The sequence below is a fragment of the Cicer arietinum genome, chromosome 1 (genome assembly GCF_000331145.2).
Source record: "Cicer arietinum cultivar CDC Frontier isolate Library 1 chromosome 1, Cicar.CDCFrontier_v2.0, whole genome shotgun sequence".
Taxonomy (NCBI): domain Eukaryota; kingdom Viridiplantae; phylum Streptophyta; class Magnoliopsida; order Fabales; family Fabaceae; genus Cicer; species Cicer arietinum.
The window spans coordinates 31,645,737-31,659,319 of NC_021160.2; the positions used below are offsets into that span (position 1 = coordinate 31,645,737).

Here is a 13,583-nt window from a genome sequence, read left to right on the forward strand (position 1 = left end):
TACACGTCATCTTCCCTTATATAGGAAAATCATTCTTGGAAATGGGTATTTGTGCTCATGGACCATTTAGTCCAATTCCAAGGTCTTAATGCAGAGTCATCCTTATAGAGCTCACAAATCTATGGATGTGCCCAACTATCCGTTCGTATTATGTATTGGGTTGAGCTGGAAAGTGTCACATCAAGCCTCATTTAGACCTTTCAAGAATCATATCACAGTCTATTTTTCTATATTTCTTAATTTTGGGTAATAGTGTTCAATAAAATTTAGGATTTGTCTCATCTAAAGTGAGCAACTCACTTTAAAAAATAAAAGTGAATAATATTAACCATTGATGATCAAATAAATGGCTCATATTATGTGCACATGCATGAAGAATCATTGGTTGTTTTAAATTCAATAGTTGATTCACTCACTTTATCAACTTCTTACTTTAAATGAGTCAAATTCAAACATTTAACAAGATAAATGCACACATGGAGGGATTTGAAATTATCAAGTTTTTGCCACAATTTTTTCAATTTGGTATAGTAAGAAGTATTATGTTGATCCCATTGTTATAATAGATATATTTCTTCTTGTAAATAAGAAATGTGAAAGACATCACCTTGATGATAGTTGTCTTTCAGTTGTTCCAAATACTCACAGTGGTGCCCACCCATTGGACGTTTTGCAGTGATACCATGCGATAGATAAACAATCAATGTCATTTGGGAGGATTAGGAGGCCAATAAGGAAACCTAGTTTGTTCTTCAAAATGGATGCCGCCAACAAAGAATGCGACAAAGGATGCTTATTGGAACCATTTAACAAAGGAGAAACAATCACAATTCCAAGATTGTCACTAGGATGCATGGAGTACAGATTGAGCATGTCAATATGGTAACTTCGATTGTTGACATGATGATTTGAGTGGGAGCTTGTGGTTCATTAACAATTTTGGAAGTTTCTTTTTGAATTAATTGTCCATTGGTTTATGCCATGGGAAAGAAAGATTGAAGCAACAAGGAATGAAAATGAACATGTGAAAACGAAATATACGAAGAGGAGATGAATATTACGTGGTAGTTCATTGATACCATGTGAAAACTAAACATGCACAAGCAGAAAACAGTAGTTTCTGGATAATTCCCCCATTAACTTTCAAAAAGAGTGAATTCAGAAAATGATATCTATATATACATGAGTTAAGTGACAGTCAACTAACTAAAACAAACCACCTAACTAACCAAGAAAGCTAAGTGGCAGTCAAACAAAAACAGAATGAAAGAAAAGGGTCAAGGATAAGAATGAGTAATTTTAACACCATCCTTTTTTTTATTGAATAAATCTTTTTCTCCTCTTATTACACCTTTTCTGGTACATTGTATTTGGTATCTTTTAAGTATTTGTTTTTTAATCATCTAAGTTTACAATAATGACAAACAGATCATATCAGATTAACTCAACCATTGAATTTATAGTAAAATATGGTACTTTATCATACGTTATCTCTTACCCTAACTATTAAACGAACCCTTACGACATAAAACACTTCGCCACCAGGACACGTTTCCCAATCTTTTTTGACGGGAGACTTTCTCGGTCTACTATTTCTTTTATTTGCAAATTTATCATGTTTTCTTGGTCATTATTATTTATCTATTTAAGAAAACTATTTCGAGATATTTCGAGTATCCCACAAACTCCCTGAAATCAATGCAAACATAAAATAAAATTAACTATCCTTAACCAGCTCGTCAATTCAGTAGTTGCCCAATACAAACTAAAACTTACAAAATTTAGTTTATACTAATCATGTATATTTAGAAAGGCCCATGGTTCAGATAACTTGCCAAAATTGTAAACAAATGGCAGGCAGAACTAGAAGGGCGCAATTATTATTATTATTAGTATCATAATTCCTCCCCGGTGGCCTCTTCCTTTCCTTTGGACTTGGCCTCCTCAGCAATATGAAATCCCTCAATCCTGCGTGAAACATCTTCCTCTGCATTTGCCTTAACCTTTTCAATGGATCCATTTGGGGATAAACCCTCTGATTCATCATGACCCAATGGGCCTGTTTGCCATATTCTGATGGTTCCATCCTCAGATCCTGATGCATATGATTCTCCTCCAGGAGAGAAACGGACACAATGTACAGGACCATGATGGCCTTTGTTGCATGCTGCCATCACCAGATACAACATCAAATTAAAACAAACTAAGTGTAAAAGAAAAAAATTGGTGTATTCCTCGTACAATACACTAATTTGACTGTAGTCCCTACAAAAAATTTACAGCTGGTTTGAATCCCTGAAAAATAGAAAAAGTTGCTTTTGGTCGTTGTTTTGGTTTTAGTGTGGATCATATAGGGACTAATCCCAAAACAATAAGTTATTTAAGTAAAAACAAAACAATAAGGACCAAATCTTATATAGGGACTAATCCCACCCATTAGGACAAATATTATAGGAACTACAACCAAAACAATAAGGACTAAATCATATTTCCAATGTTTAGAGAGTTTTACTAAACATGAAAATAACATACTTGTGGGACTAAAAAGTTATTTAAGTATTCATTTTACACTTATGACCAGACATGTTTTGATAACTAAACCAATAATTTGAATATATTAATGTAACTAAATGTTTGATAACTTACCAATCTCATTGCCAGTATGGAAATCAAAAACATGAACCCACAAGTCTTCTCCCCCAGCAATAAACTTATTCCCAAACTTGGGCTCCAATGAAGCTGATTCCACATTGCACGGCATATCATAGCTCTTCACTAATCCATAGCTGGAAATCACAGGTGATGCTGTGAATCAAAAAGGTAGAATCCTAAAAAAAGAAATTGGCCAACTAAGCCTATTTTTACTTACTGATTTGCATCCCAAAATTTGACAGTAGAACCATCAGCTGTTGTAATATAACGACCATCCTGACTCACTTCAGCACTAGTCATAGGCGACTTGGTGTCAAGTGTCTGGACTATTTTACCAGTTCTTACATCCCATAGCCTGTGATTTATCAACTAGATTCAGTACAGTATAACATCCAAGCTTCTTGTTAATATACCAAAGTTTTAAATTAAAAACAAGCAAGCTTATATACAAAAACCACAATGACGGACAACGGTGAGCATCATATGGCCAAATAAGCCTATACCTCACACCTCCCTTATCAGTGCATGAACTCAATATTGTCTGGTCACTATGAAGCCATGCAACACTCCTGACTGAACCAGGGGATTTATCCACTTCTTTGGGTGGTGCATCAGGCCGATTCAAATCATAAAGTCGGAGAATTTTTTCTGCTCCCCCAGTGAGCAAAAGGTGTGTATCCTGCTCATATGAACAAAGGAGAGTTTGTCGGCAAGCCTCAATTAAAATACTAGCATTAATGAGGTATTGAAATTTGTACAGAATCTATAGTGTACATCAACAATTAAGATAATCTATGTTGGGATTAGCTTATTTTGTATTTAAAATATCTCAATTTAAATCTAGTAGAAAAAATTTAATAGAGAAAGCAAAGTAGAGGAAGAAATCAAATATTGCAAAGAGGACTTCTAAAGAGATCCCATAAGCTATAGCGTTTTAAGGGTCGGCCGATACGCTACGCTGTCTGCTACTGACTACATAGATCCTGGGATGAATTCAGCTATTGGTAACATGAAAATCTGATTATCACTAGTTGAGTTCTAGGCATCTATACAACAAAAACAACAAGAACAACCAACCCTTATCCCACTAAGTAGGGTTGGCTACATGGATCAAATGATGCCATAATGTTGTCATATATCATATTTGTATCCAACTAATTAATCTCTAGATCTTTTTTAATGGCTTCTCTTGGAGTTTTAAAAACTGGCTCGGACCGGTCCAGCTGGGAACTGGGTGAATAACTGGTTCGAGCGACATGATAGACCAACTGTGCATTTAAACGGGGGAGAATCGGGATGACACGGTAAAACCCGGCATGAACCGATGTCTTTGCAATTTTTGCAAACCAGGCCGAGTCATTGCTTGGATATTTAAACCAACAAAGCAACTTTACTATTAAAAAAATTTGGAAAACTCTCACAGCAGGTATCGAACTAGTGCTTTAAGTATATTTACTATATTTACTGTGATATAAACTACTCCTTATTCACTATATTTAAAATACCCAAATTTAGAAGCAGTGCTTTATCTTAGCATTTTAATTTTAACGTGAAAGTTTCTCCTTATTTAATTATTTATTTATTTGTTGAATTAGTTACTAATTATTTATGATGTTCATCTGGTTTAATCCAGTTAAGTCATACGGTTCAACCCATGACCCCAGGTTCAACCGGTGACTTCGTGACCTCGACGAAGCGATGTCTGAGTCGGTTTCTAAAACATTGGTTCCTCGTACAGTTTTTCTAGGTATTCATTTGCCTCTAGCAATTTTGACTACCCTCCATGTGATGTACTCTCACTACAGAATCTACAGGTTTCCTCTCCATATGCCCAAACCTCCTAGCCGAGTTTTCACCATCTTTTTGACACATCCAACACAGCATTCTCATCTCTGCTACGCTTCTTTCATTCTTGTGTTAAGATTTTACCACCTAACATCTCTCCCGTACAACATTGCCAGACTTGCAATTGTATGATAAAATTTTCCCTAGGAATGTATACAACTTGATATTTTTATTTTCTGTTTACAGGAAGGACCACTGTGTTTTGTACGCAGTAACTTTATCCCAGCAAAAAAATCAAAATGTGAAAGCGGCACATGCTCAGAAAAGGCATCAATTCTACCTCAGAAAAGGCACATGCTCTAACAATGTGCTTGTGCTCAAAAGAATGTAACTCATCGCCTGTTAATGCATCCCAAACTTTGCTGCACACAAAGCAAAGAATATGATGTATCAATTTTTGTCAAACTGCAAGTACTCCAACATAAAATGCACACTGCATGTGATATCTAGAAAATAGCAATGTCAAAATAAAAGCATATAAGAGACTGTTACTAAGGGGGAGTTTGTTTCGTGGTTAAGTTTATTCCCAAGAATAATTTTTCCAAGAAATAATGACGAGAAAAAAATTTTACCAATGAAAAATTAAAGGAGAAATTTTTATTAAATCAAAGTGGCACTAATGGCCATTTTACAACTGTCCTTGAGGGAATTTGAACTCGGTACCTTAAAGTTACATAGCTAATTTCTTACCATTGAGCTAACACTTCAAGTATAATGATAGGAAATTTATTCCCAAGTATTTTCTAAAAAAAACTGTTTGGTTTGTATTCCTATGAATATTTCAAAGAAGTGGAAAGATAGTCACATCAATTATATTCCCACCTACATGAGAATCTTTTATTACCACCTCATTTCATGGGAATAGAAGCATGGAAATATGGGAAGTTATCCCATTCCTGGGAACCTTTAAACCCAGGAATAATTTTTTCAAAATCTCGTAACAAATGCAAGAGTACTTAATGGCCAAATGAAATGAGAAGCAGCCAGAGCAAAATATATGCCAGTGAAACCTATGTTGTCAGTCTCAAATGGTGGCGCGGAGCACCGAATTTTAAAAATGGGATAGCGGGATGACCGCTATTGCGAATGCCAAAAAACTGTATATAAATTAAACATAAAATACAAAAAAAAAATAGCAAAGTACACAAAATTAAAGGGTAATCATACTTAATAACCAACACCCAACATCAAAATCAAGTTCTAATAGTAATTGTAATTAACAAAATAGATAACATAGCAGAAGAAACAGAGCAGACAAAATAGAATCACAAAAAGAACGAAAATGGTTTATTTTTCACAATGCTGAACCAACCCTTTTGTGGGTTTATAATAATAAAAAATTAGGGCTTAAGTTGGGTGGGGAATGATCTAGACACGCTTAATGAAGAATAAATTTTTTTTTTTAAAAAAAAAGTAAATTAAAACTTGTGTTTTTGAAAAAGTCCTAGAGCGGGTCGGGCTGGGATAGCAGATTGCGTTGATAGCGGGATTGGCGGCCGGGAGCGCCGCCACTGGCAAATGCGTTTTCCCGGTCAGTGGCATTGCAGCCAGCCCCTCCACCGCACCGGCATAGCGTGGGATCGCGCCGGGATTGACAACATAGAGTGAAACAGAATATTTTACAAGAATTACAGTTACTACAGGAAAACTACAAGCTTTAATAAAAATGCGAAAGATATTTGAAAACATAATAATCCTAATGTGTTGGGATGATGGAAAGTATAGAGTTCACTTGAATTGTTTCAGAAATCAATTCCTGTTTTTCAAATTCATTATAAAAAGATCTGATTGATTTACATACCAGTTTTCATGTTTGGATCACCGAAATGAATGGAATCATTTTAAGAATTTAAATTAAAAATTATTACACTCACATACAAAGTTGCAAACATGCCGATTCATGCACGTTTGCACGTTTTAGGTCACAATCCTAGCTTAGAACTCATTTGGCTAGAATCAAAGCGGGATGCCAAATCCCAACGTTTTTATAAGTAGAAATGTAAACCTTGGATGTAAGGTCAAGGTTTAAATCGCAGTCACATCACAGTTACGCTGTGATCCTTATCCTTGATATTTCGGAAAATTGCGTCAAATACAGCAGATGTGGTCACGATGCATGGAGACATTAAAAACCTAGACATAAGGGCCACAATCATGATTATGACCTTTTTTAAAATCTCACGGCATCAAATACAATCCAGTTTTAGATTATCCATTACATCCTGACACTACCCATCTCTGAAAACATTGGTCAACATTGCCCATCCCTAACCAACATCATCCTTTCATGCAACACTGCCCTGCTACCAGGGTTGCTGCTACTATCAGGTAACACAAGTGAAACCTTGCTACATCTTAAAAAATTCTGTGATTGGTTGCTCCAGCCTGGTCCGTTCTCTCAATACTGCAACTTATCTATTCAAAATCTCAATGAGTTCAATGTGGCTTGCAATTCTGTTTGGGCACTACATCTCTTGATAGGACACTGAAAATTGGGCCTTAGCCCAATAGATAGGTTGTTTAGAAAATAAGAGTAAATTAGTAACTTAGTATATTCCCTGATTTTATGGGATTCTGTTATAGTTTTCTGTTATAAAGAAGAGGGAAGGAGAGTCAGTGAGGATTCAGAAATATTGTTAGAAACAGTTTGGAGAGAATTTTCTGGTTGAGGAGTAGTTATGCTCTGGTTTAGTTTTCTTTGCTGCATTTTCAGATTTCCACCATTGTAAGAGCTTCAAAGCTCATCAATTTCAATCAATAAAATACTGTTTCCTTACTGTAAAATTCTGGTTTCTATCATCTCTTCATTGAGTTGTGAACATGATTTCAAACATGAGAATCAAGTAGAAGAATTTTATGAGTTTATGAATATATATATATAGATATATATAAACCAAAATTAAGAAACAGTTACAGAACAAAAGACATGAGAAGGGTGAAAATAAGAACAAAAGTGATCCAGATTAAATGGTGAAATTGAAAGCATAAAATGTAAAATGGAAATTCAAATTAAATGATGATTCCAAAGGAAAAAAAAATTAAGAATAAAATTGAATCACTGTACAAAGAATTTATTGTTAAATGGAGACTCAGATTAAATGCTGAAACTAAAAGAATAAAATGTTAACTGGTGATGCTGAAAACCAGTAGAGACTACAGATTCAGACCCACAGCACCTTCCTGTAGAGCAGCAGGTTCTACATGTAAGGAAATTTTCTGTATAGCTTGCACAGTACTTTCTTCTAGAATTTGCAAAGGATTCGCCATCAGAAGGAGATATTTTAATCGAAGGGAACACTTGTGAAGTGTCAAAGAGTGGCAGAGGTTTCCCTCAAAGCAGTGTTATCGATAGCGGAAAATAGAGAAACACCAAAAATCCACTATGTGAAATAGCAGATAGCGTTGTGGTCAAATTGCGGAGGCCTCATAGAAGTCAAAATAAGTAAACTATATATACAAAAAGGCATGTTGCATATAAATAAAAAAGGGAATAGGGTCATAGCATAGCTTATATATTGAAAGGTATACGCATTACATTGAATATGGGAGTAATACTCACTAACTCTTTAGTTTTTCTGTTATAAAATTAGGCCATGTTTGGCACTCATGCAAAATCTAGGATATCAGAAACTGGAATAGCGACCGCTATTGTCATAATGGCAAAACTAGGATACCGTCGCAGTTTTCATAGCGTATTCATCAAAATCCTCTATGCTATAACGCTGCTATTTGATAACACTGCCTCAAAGTTACGTGAGCCTACCCAAGTGTAGGTAGAAACAAATATATATGTATATATATATATATATATATATGCAAGTATTCTTGAGAGTTTGAAAAATGTCTATGATCTTAACATGTACTATCATACTTGGAGGTAGTGCTGCAGTGGCTTGAGTTCTGCAAGGGAGATCCAATGATCTTGGAAGCAATAGCTGGAGCGGTAGTGATAGCCATCAGACGATTGTGCTAGAAGGCACGCAGACCCCCTAACACCACAAAGTAAGAAAAAGAGGAAGTGGGATCCAGTATGGAGAGACTATGATAAGATGCGGTGGAATTACTTGATCAAATGGTGAAAAAAGATAGTGCACCACAGACCATCTATGGTTGTGTGATGAACGAGTATAAGGAAAACTACTACTAATTTAGGAACTCAGTTTATGAATGACCCACAAACACTCTTCATCCTTGGTTGTGAACTTTATTAAAGCAATTTCAATCAAGGCTTTTAGGATTACATTTCCTATCCATAGGATCACAAACATGTTCATAGGACATTAACTCAACTAAATGGGATGTATCCTATGCACATTGAAATAACCAATACCTCGTTAAACAGACTATTAATTTAAAAGCAGTAAACAATTTTTAAAAAAAAAGTGATTACATACGTTGAGAAATCAGCAGAAGCAGTTGCAGCCCGCAAAGCATTAGCATCCAAACAGCAACTCCAAACTGCACCTTTGTGCCCTACAAATGTTCCAATCCAATCTCCAGTCTCTCCATTCCTTAACATAGGACTAGCATCTATTCACACATCACATTTCAAAACAGCGTGTCACTCCCTAAAATGGATCTATTCTAGGGTATATTAATGAACACATCAAATCAGATCCATAAATATAAATACACAATCGAAATCTACAATTGATAAATTAAAAGAAGAAGAAGAAGCATACCTTTGCTTGCGCTTATAAGGAAGAAACCATCGGGAGTAACGGGACTGTAAAAGAGATCAACCACTGGACGAGAGTGACCGTGACAAACAAGAGGTACCGTAACTCTTTTCTTTTCCATTTCTAAAATCTGGATGCTATTGTTGTTAAACGTAATAATAACTATGGATTATCAAATATACGAGAAGCCCTAAATCTATGCAAAGAAAAGCGAAACAACAACAAGAAAAGAATGATCGAAACGGTGACGGCGGTGTTATGACAGTAACACAGGTGGGAAACGCTGAAATTCCACACCTCCTAACCCTTAAAGCTCTGGAAATTTTAGATAAAAAACAAGAAAATTTGTGAAAAGATTCAAAACTTAATAAAAAAAAAGGTAGATAATTGTAATGATGATAATGATAAAATTGTTAAAAAGGAAAAAAGAAAAAAGGGTAGAACAGAGCTGGGAGAGGAAGGGTCAGGGCGCAGGGGTGAATTTGCCTTAGGACCTCCTCTCTTATACTGTGAGTTAATGAGAAGTTCGACAACTAAAATTGTCGTAATCGTAACTCTTCTCACGCTGACGGGGAACTTTATTTTTTTTTTACAAGAGTGAAAGGGTCTAAAGTGAGAAGATTTTTGTTTGTTAATTATTAAAGAAATGATTTGATGAGTTGTTACCAGACTCATTAGAGTTACACTTCAAGAATCATCTCCAAAGCTTATTTTATAATTATTTATGATCGTTTATATATAATATAAAGTTATTTATTTGAATATTAATATTGATATTATTTATTATAATTAAATATGTGGATTTTGAATTTAACTTTCTTCGAAATAAGAAATTAATAAAATAAATAAATTAATAGTTAATATTATAATTTTATATGATTGGTTATGTACTATTAAGTATCTTTCGAATTTTTTAATAATACTTTGTAGAAATATTATCCACATGTTTAACAACTTCTTTACAAAAATTTATAATTATTTAACAAATGATGAATTCTAAATTATTTTGGAAAAGATTCGTATAATGTCTTAAATATTACTGCAAAATATCATTCAAAAATTTGAATGATACACAAGAGTTAATTCAAAATCAAAGACTAAAAATAAATTAAAAAATTAAAAATATAAAATTTGACAAAAAATTTTATATAAATAAAATAATAAAATTTATATGGAATAAAAATTTATTTAACCATTCTTACGACCCAGATTAACTGAGGAATGTAGTGCCATAACTCAAAATAAATAACCTCCCAAACTTAAATACTCTGGAGGTTTTTCTATTCCTTGTGTTATTGGTGATATGAGTTTTGAACGTGCTTTGTGTGATCTTGGGGCTAGTGTAAGCCTCATGCCTTTGTCAGTTTGTAAGAATCTTGATGTGGGTGAGTTAAAATCCACAAACATTTCCTTACAGTTAGTTGATCGATCTATCAAGTATCCGGTGGGAATATTAGAGGATGTTCCTATCAAAGTAGGACAATTGTTTATATCGGCTTATTTTGTGGTGTTAGAAATGGAAAATGACTCCCAAGTCCCAATTCTTCTTGGGAGAACTTTTCTAGCCACATCAGGAGTTGTTATTGATGTGAAACATTGGAAGTTTGTCTTCAATGTGGGTGATGAAAATGTTGAATTTAATTTGTCTAACCTTATGAAAAGTCCTTCTCTTGAAGATTCTTGTTGTAGGGTCGATTTAATTGATCATTGTGTTAAGGAGTGTCATGTAGGACCACTCTCGCAAGACGGGTTGGAAGCATGCTTGATTGGAAGCACAAGTCATGAAGACTTGGCAAAGGAAGCTGATGCATATGCTAACTTGTTGGATGAAAATCCTCCTCTTCCAAACTTAAATTTTGATGCATTAGCAGCAGAAAATTCAGCACCTCTCCCAAAAGAGGCTCCACAAGTAGAACTTAAGCATTTGTCCTCAAATCTCAAGTATGAATTCTTTGGAAAAAATTCTACATTTCCTGCCATTGTAAGTGCTGAATTAAATGGTGAAGAAACTGAAAAATTACTTTGAGTCCTCAAGATGTATCCAAAAGCTATTGGGTATACTATTGAGGACTTAAAGGGAATTAATCCATCAATTTGCATGCATAGGATACTACTTGAAGAGGACTATAAACCCTCTATTGAGCATCAAAGGAGGTTAAATCCTAACATGAAAGAAGTTGTGAAAAAAGAGGTACTTAAACTTCTCGATGTCGAGGTAATTCACCCTATCTCTGATAGCAAATGGGTTAGTCTCATTCAAGTAGTTCCAAAAAAGGGAGGTATTACTGTTGTTATAAATGGAAAAAAAATGAATCCATTGCAACTAGCTGAATTAAGCAACTCGTAAATATCACTTTTCTCTCCCCTTTATTGACCAAATGTTAGAAAGGTTAGCAAATCATTCACATTTTTGCTATTTGGATGGCTATTCTGGTTTTTTTTCAAATTCCAATTCATCCTAGCAACCAAGAGAAAACCACGTTTACTTGTCGTTATGGCACTTATGCTTATAGGAGAATGCATTTTGGTTTCTACAATGCCCTTGCTACCTTTCAATGTTGCATGATGTCAATTTTTGCTAATTTTGTTGAGGATATAATGGAAGTATTCATGGATAACTTTTCAGTGTATGGATCTAGCTTTAATAATTGTTTGACCAATCAAGAAAAGGTACTTGAAAGGTGTGAACAAGTTAATCTTGTGTTAAATTGGGAGAAATGCCACTTTATGGTTAAAGAAGGAATTGTTCTTGGACATTTGGTGTCCGAGCGAGGTATTGATGTAGACAAAACAAAAATTGAGGTAATAGAGAAAAGGTCACCTCCCACCTCCGTAAAAGAAGTGAGAAGTTTCTTGGGGCATGCAGGATTTTACCGCCGATTAATTAAAGATTTTTCTAAGATTTCTAAACCTCTAACCAGTCTACTCCTAAAGGTTGCAGCTTTTGTCTTTGATGAATTTTGTCTTGAGTCATTTTGCAAGTTAAAAGAAGCATTGATATTTTCCCCGATTATGCAACCACCTAATTGGAGTCTTCATTTGAAATCATGTGCAATGCTAGCGACTTTGTTGTATGTGCAATGTTGGGGCAGAGAAAATAATAATGACCATTATGGCCAAAATATGTTCATCTTCTGTTGCTGCACCTATTACTATTTTGCAGTAATGACCATTATGGCCATAATTTGTTCATCTTACTGCACCTATTACTGCATGGCAGATGGCCATAAACTGCTCATTTTCTGTTGAATCGTTTTCCTCCTAGGAAATTCTGATGGTTTCTTGTAATTAATGCTCATGAAGGCACCTAGGATATAAAAAGGACCAAAATAATCAGTCTTAGAGACACATGTCTACTCACAATCTCTTACTACTCTTTCTTTTGTTCTTGTATTTCTCTTAGAAATTTTCTAGTTTCATTAATATTCAGTTTTTTATTTTTGTTTTGTTATTTTATTATGTTATTTTATATTTCCAATGATATTTAAGCTTTGATTCTATTATGATCATATGTGAGTAGATCTTCCTTATATTGGGATTGTAGGATTTCCAATGTTGGATCTCTAACAATTTCTATTTCTTTTTGTCATGTGTAAGACCCATAATTTTAAAGTACCCTTTTATGTATTTTTGGTATATTTTGGATTTTGGCTCGGAGGCTTTTAAGCCAAAGTTAATAATATTTTGGAGTTTTATAATCAAAAAGATATTTCGATGCCAATTAGAATTTCTCGTCGATAAATAAATGGAATTTAACTGCGGTAAATACTTTACGGTTAATTTAAGGCGTTTCGGGTGAAACGGTAATTTAATAAATATCTAGATTTTGAGATATTTATTAAGTTATATTTATTTTATATATATATGTTTGCTTGGAGGGAAAAAGAAAGGAAAACTAGAAGGAAGGAAAAGGAAAAGAAAATAGTATATAAAGGAAGGAAGGAAAAAGGAAGAAAGGAAAAGCAAAGGAAAGAAATAGAAAGGAAGGAAAACCCAAATTTTCCATCTCCTTCCTCAGGTTCACGCAAGAAAAACCATAAATCCATCCTTCTCCATTTTTCGTTTTCGTTGCTTCCTTTCCTTCAAAGCTAGTGACCCAAGGTTGGGTGAGGGTTAGATCAAGGTTTTCGTAACTCCACTCTTCCTCTTTGATCCGAAAACGAAGAAAAACGGTTTTGAGACCCAAACACAAACCCCTCCGTTTCTCCTAGATCCAAACCTCTTTTCTCGAAGAGATAGAAGGGAAAGTTGCTCACCTCCGTGCTACGGTGCTAGTGCACTAACTTGGAAGCGGCGTTGCGAGCGGAGATTTTACCGGAATTTCTCGCGGAACCGGAAACTCTCGATAAAGCTAACTTTGAGGTAAGGGCTCCTTCCAAACTTCTAGATTGCATTAGGGACTTATCT

General features: G+C 34.7%; 2 protein-coding genes across 2 annotated transcripts; one reads left to right on the top strand and one right to left on the bottom strand.

Annotated features, from left to right (window-relative positions):
- Nucleotides 1-1,695: 1,695 nt before the first annotated feature.
- On the bottom strand, nucleotides 1,696-9,723 carry LOC101489613 (uncharacterized). Its single transcript, XM_004515542.4, has 7 exons — nucleotides 9,180-9,723; nucleotides 8,892-9,027; nucleotides 4,778-4,859; nucleotides 3,156-3,331; nucleotides 2,870-3,007; nucleotides 2,647-2,786; nucleotides 1,696-2,167 (listed from the first exon to the last, which is right to left on the bottom strand). Exons 1-7 carry the CDS (start codon nucleotides 9,295-9,297, stop codon nucleotides 1,896-1,898), a joined length of 1,062 nt encoding a protein of 353 aa, XP_004515599.1. The 5' UTR covers nucleotides 9,298-9,723; the 3' UTR covers nucleotides 1,696-1,895.
- On the top strand, nucleotides 9,375-11,202 carry LOC105851248 (uncharacterized). Its single transcript, XM_073363668.1, has 3 exons — nucleotides 9,375-9,449; nucleotides 9,598-9,685; nucleotides 10,430-11,202. The coding sequence occupies exons 1-3, from the start codon at nucleotides 9,375-9,377 to the stop codon at nucleotides 11,200-11,202; spliced, it is 936 nt and encodes a 311-aa protein (XP_073219769.1).
- Nucleotides 11,203-13,583: the final 2,381 nt, after the last annotated feature.

Excerpts from the sequence above, each read along its gene's own strand:
- LOC101489613 (XM_004515542.4), bottom strand. The coding sequence starts at position 9,297 with ATGGAAAAGAAAAGAGTTACGGTACCTCTTGTTTGTCACGGTCACTCT. Across the intron at positions 3,332-4,777 it reads GAGCATGTGCCTTTTCTGAG|GATACACACCTTTTGCTCAC; the intron begins GTAGAATTGATG and ends TCATATGAGCAG. Across the intron at positions 2,787-2,869 it reads AAATTTTGGGATGCAAATCA|CTATGGATTAGTGAAGAGCT; the intron begins GTAAGTAAAAAT and ends TGTGATTTCCAG.
- LOC105851248 (XM_073363668.1), top strand. The coding sequence starts at position 9,375 with ATGCAAAGAAAAGCGAAACAACAACAAGAAAAGAATGATCGAAACGGT. Across the intron at positions 9,450-9,597 it reads GTGTTATGACAGTAACACAG|GAAAAAAGAAAAAAGGGTAG; the intron begins GTGGGAAACGCT and ends ATTGTTAAAAAG. Across the intron at positions 9,686-10,429 it reads AGGACCTCCTCTCTTATACT|CCAAACTTAAATACTCTGGA; the intron begins GTGAGTTAATGA and ends ATAAATAACCTC.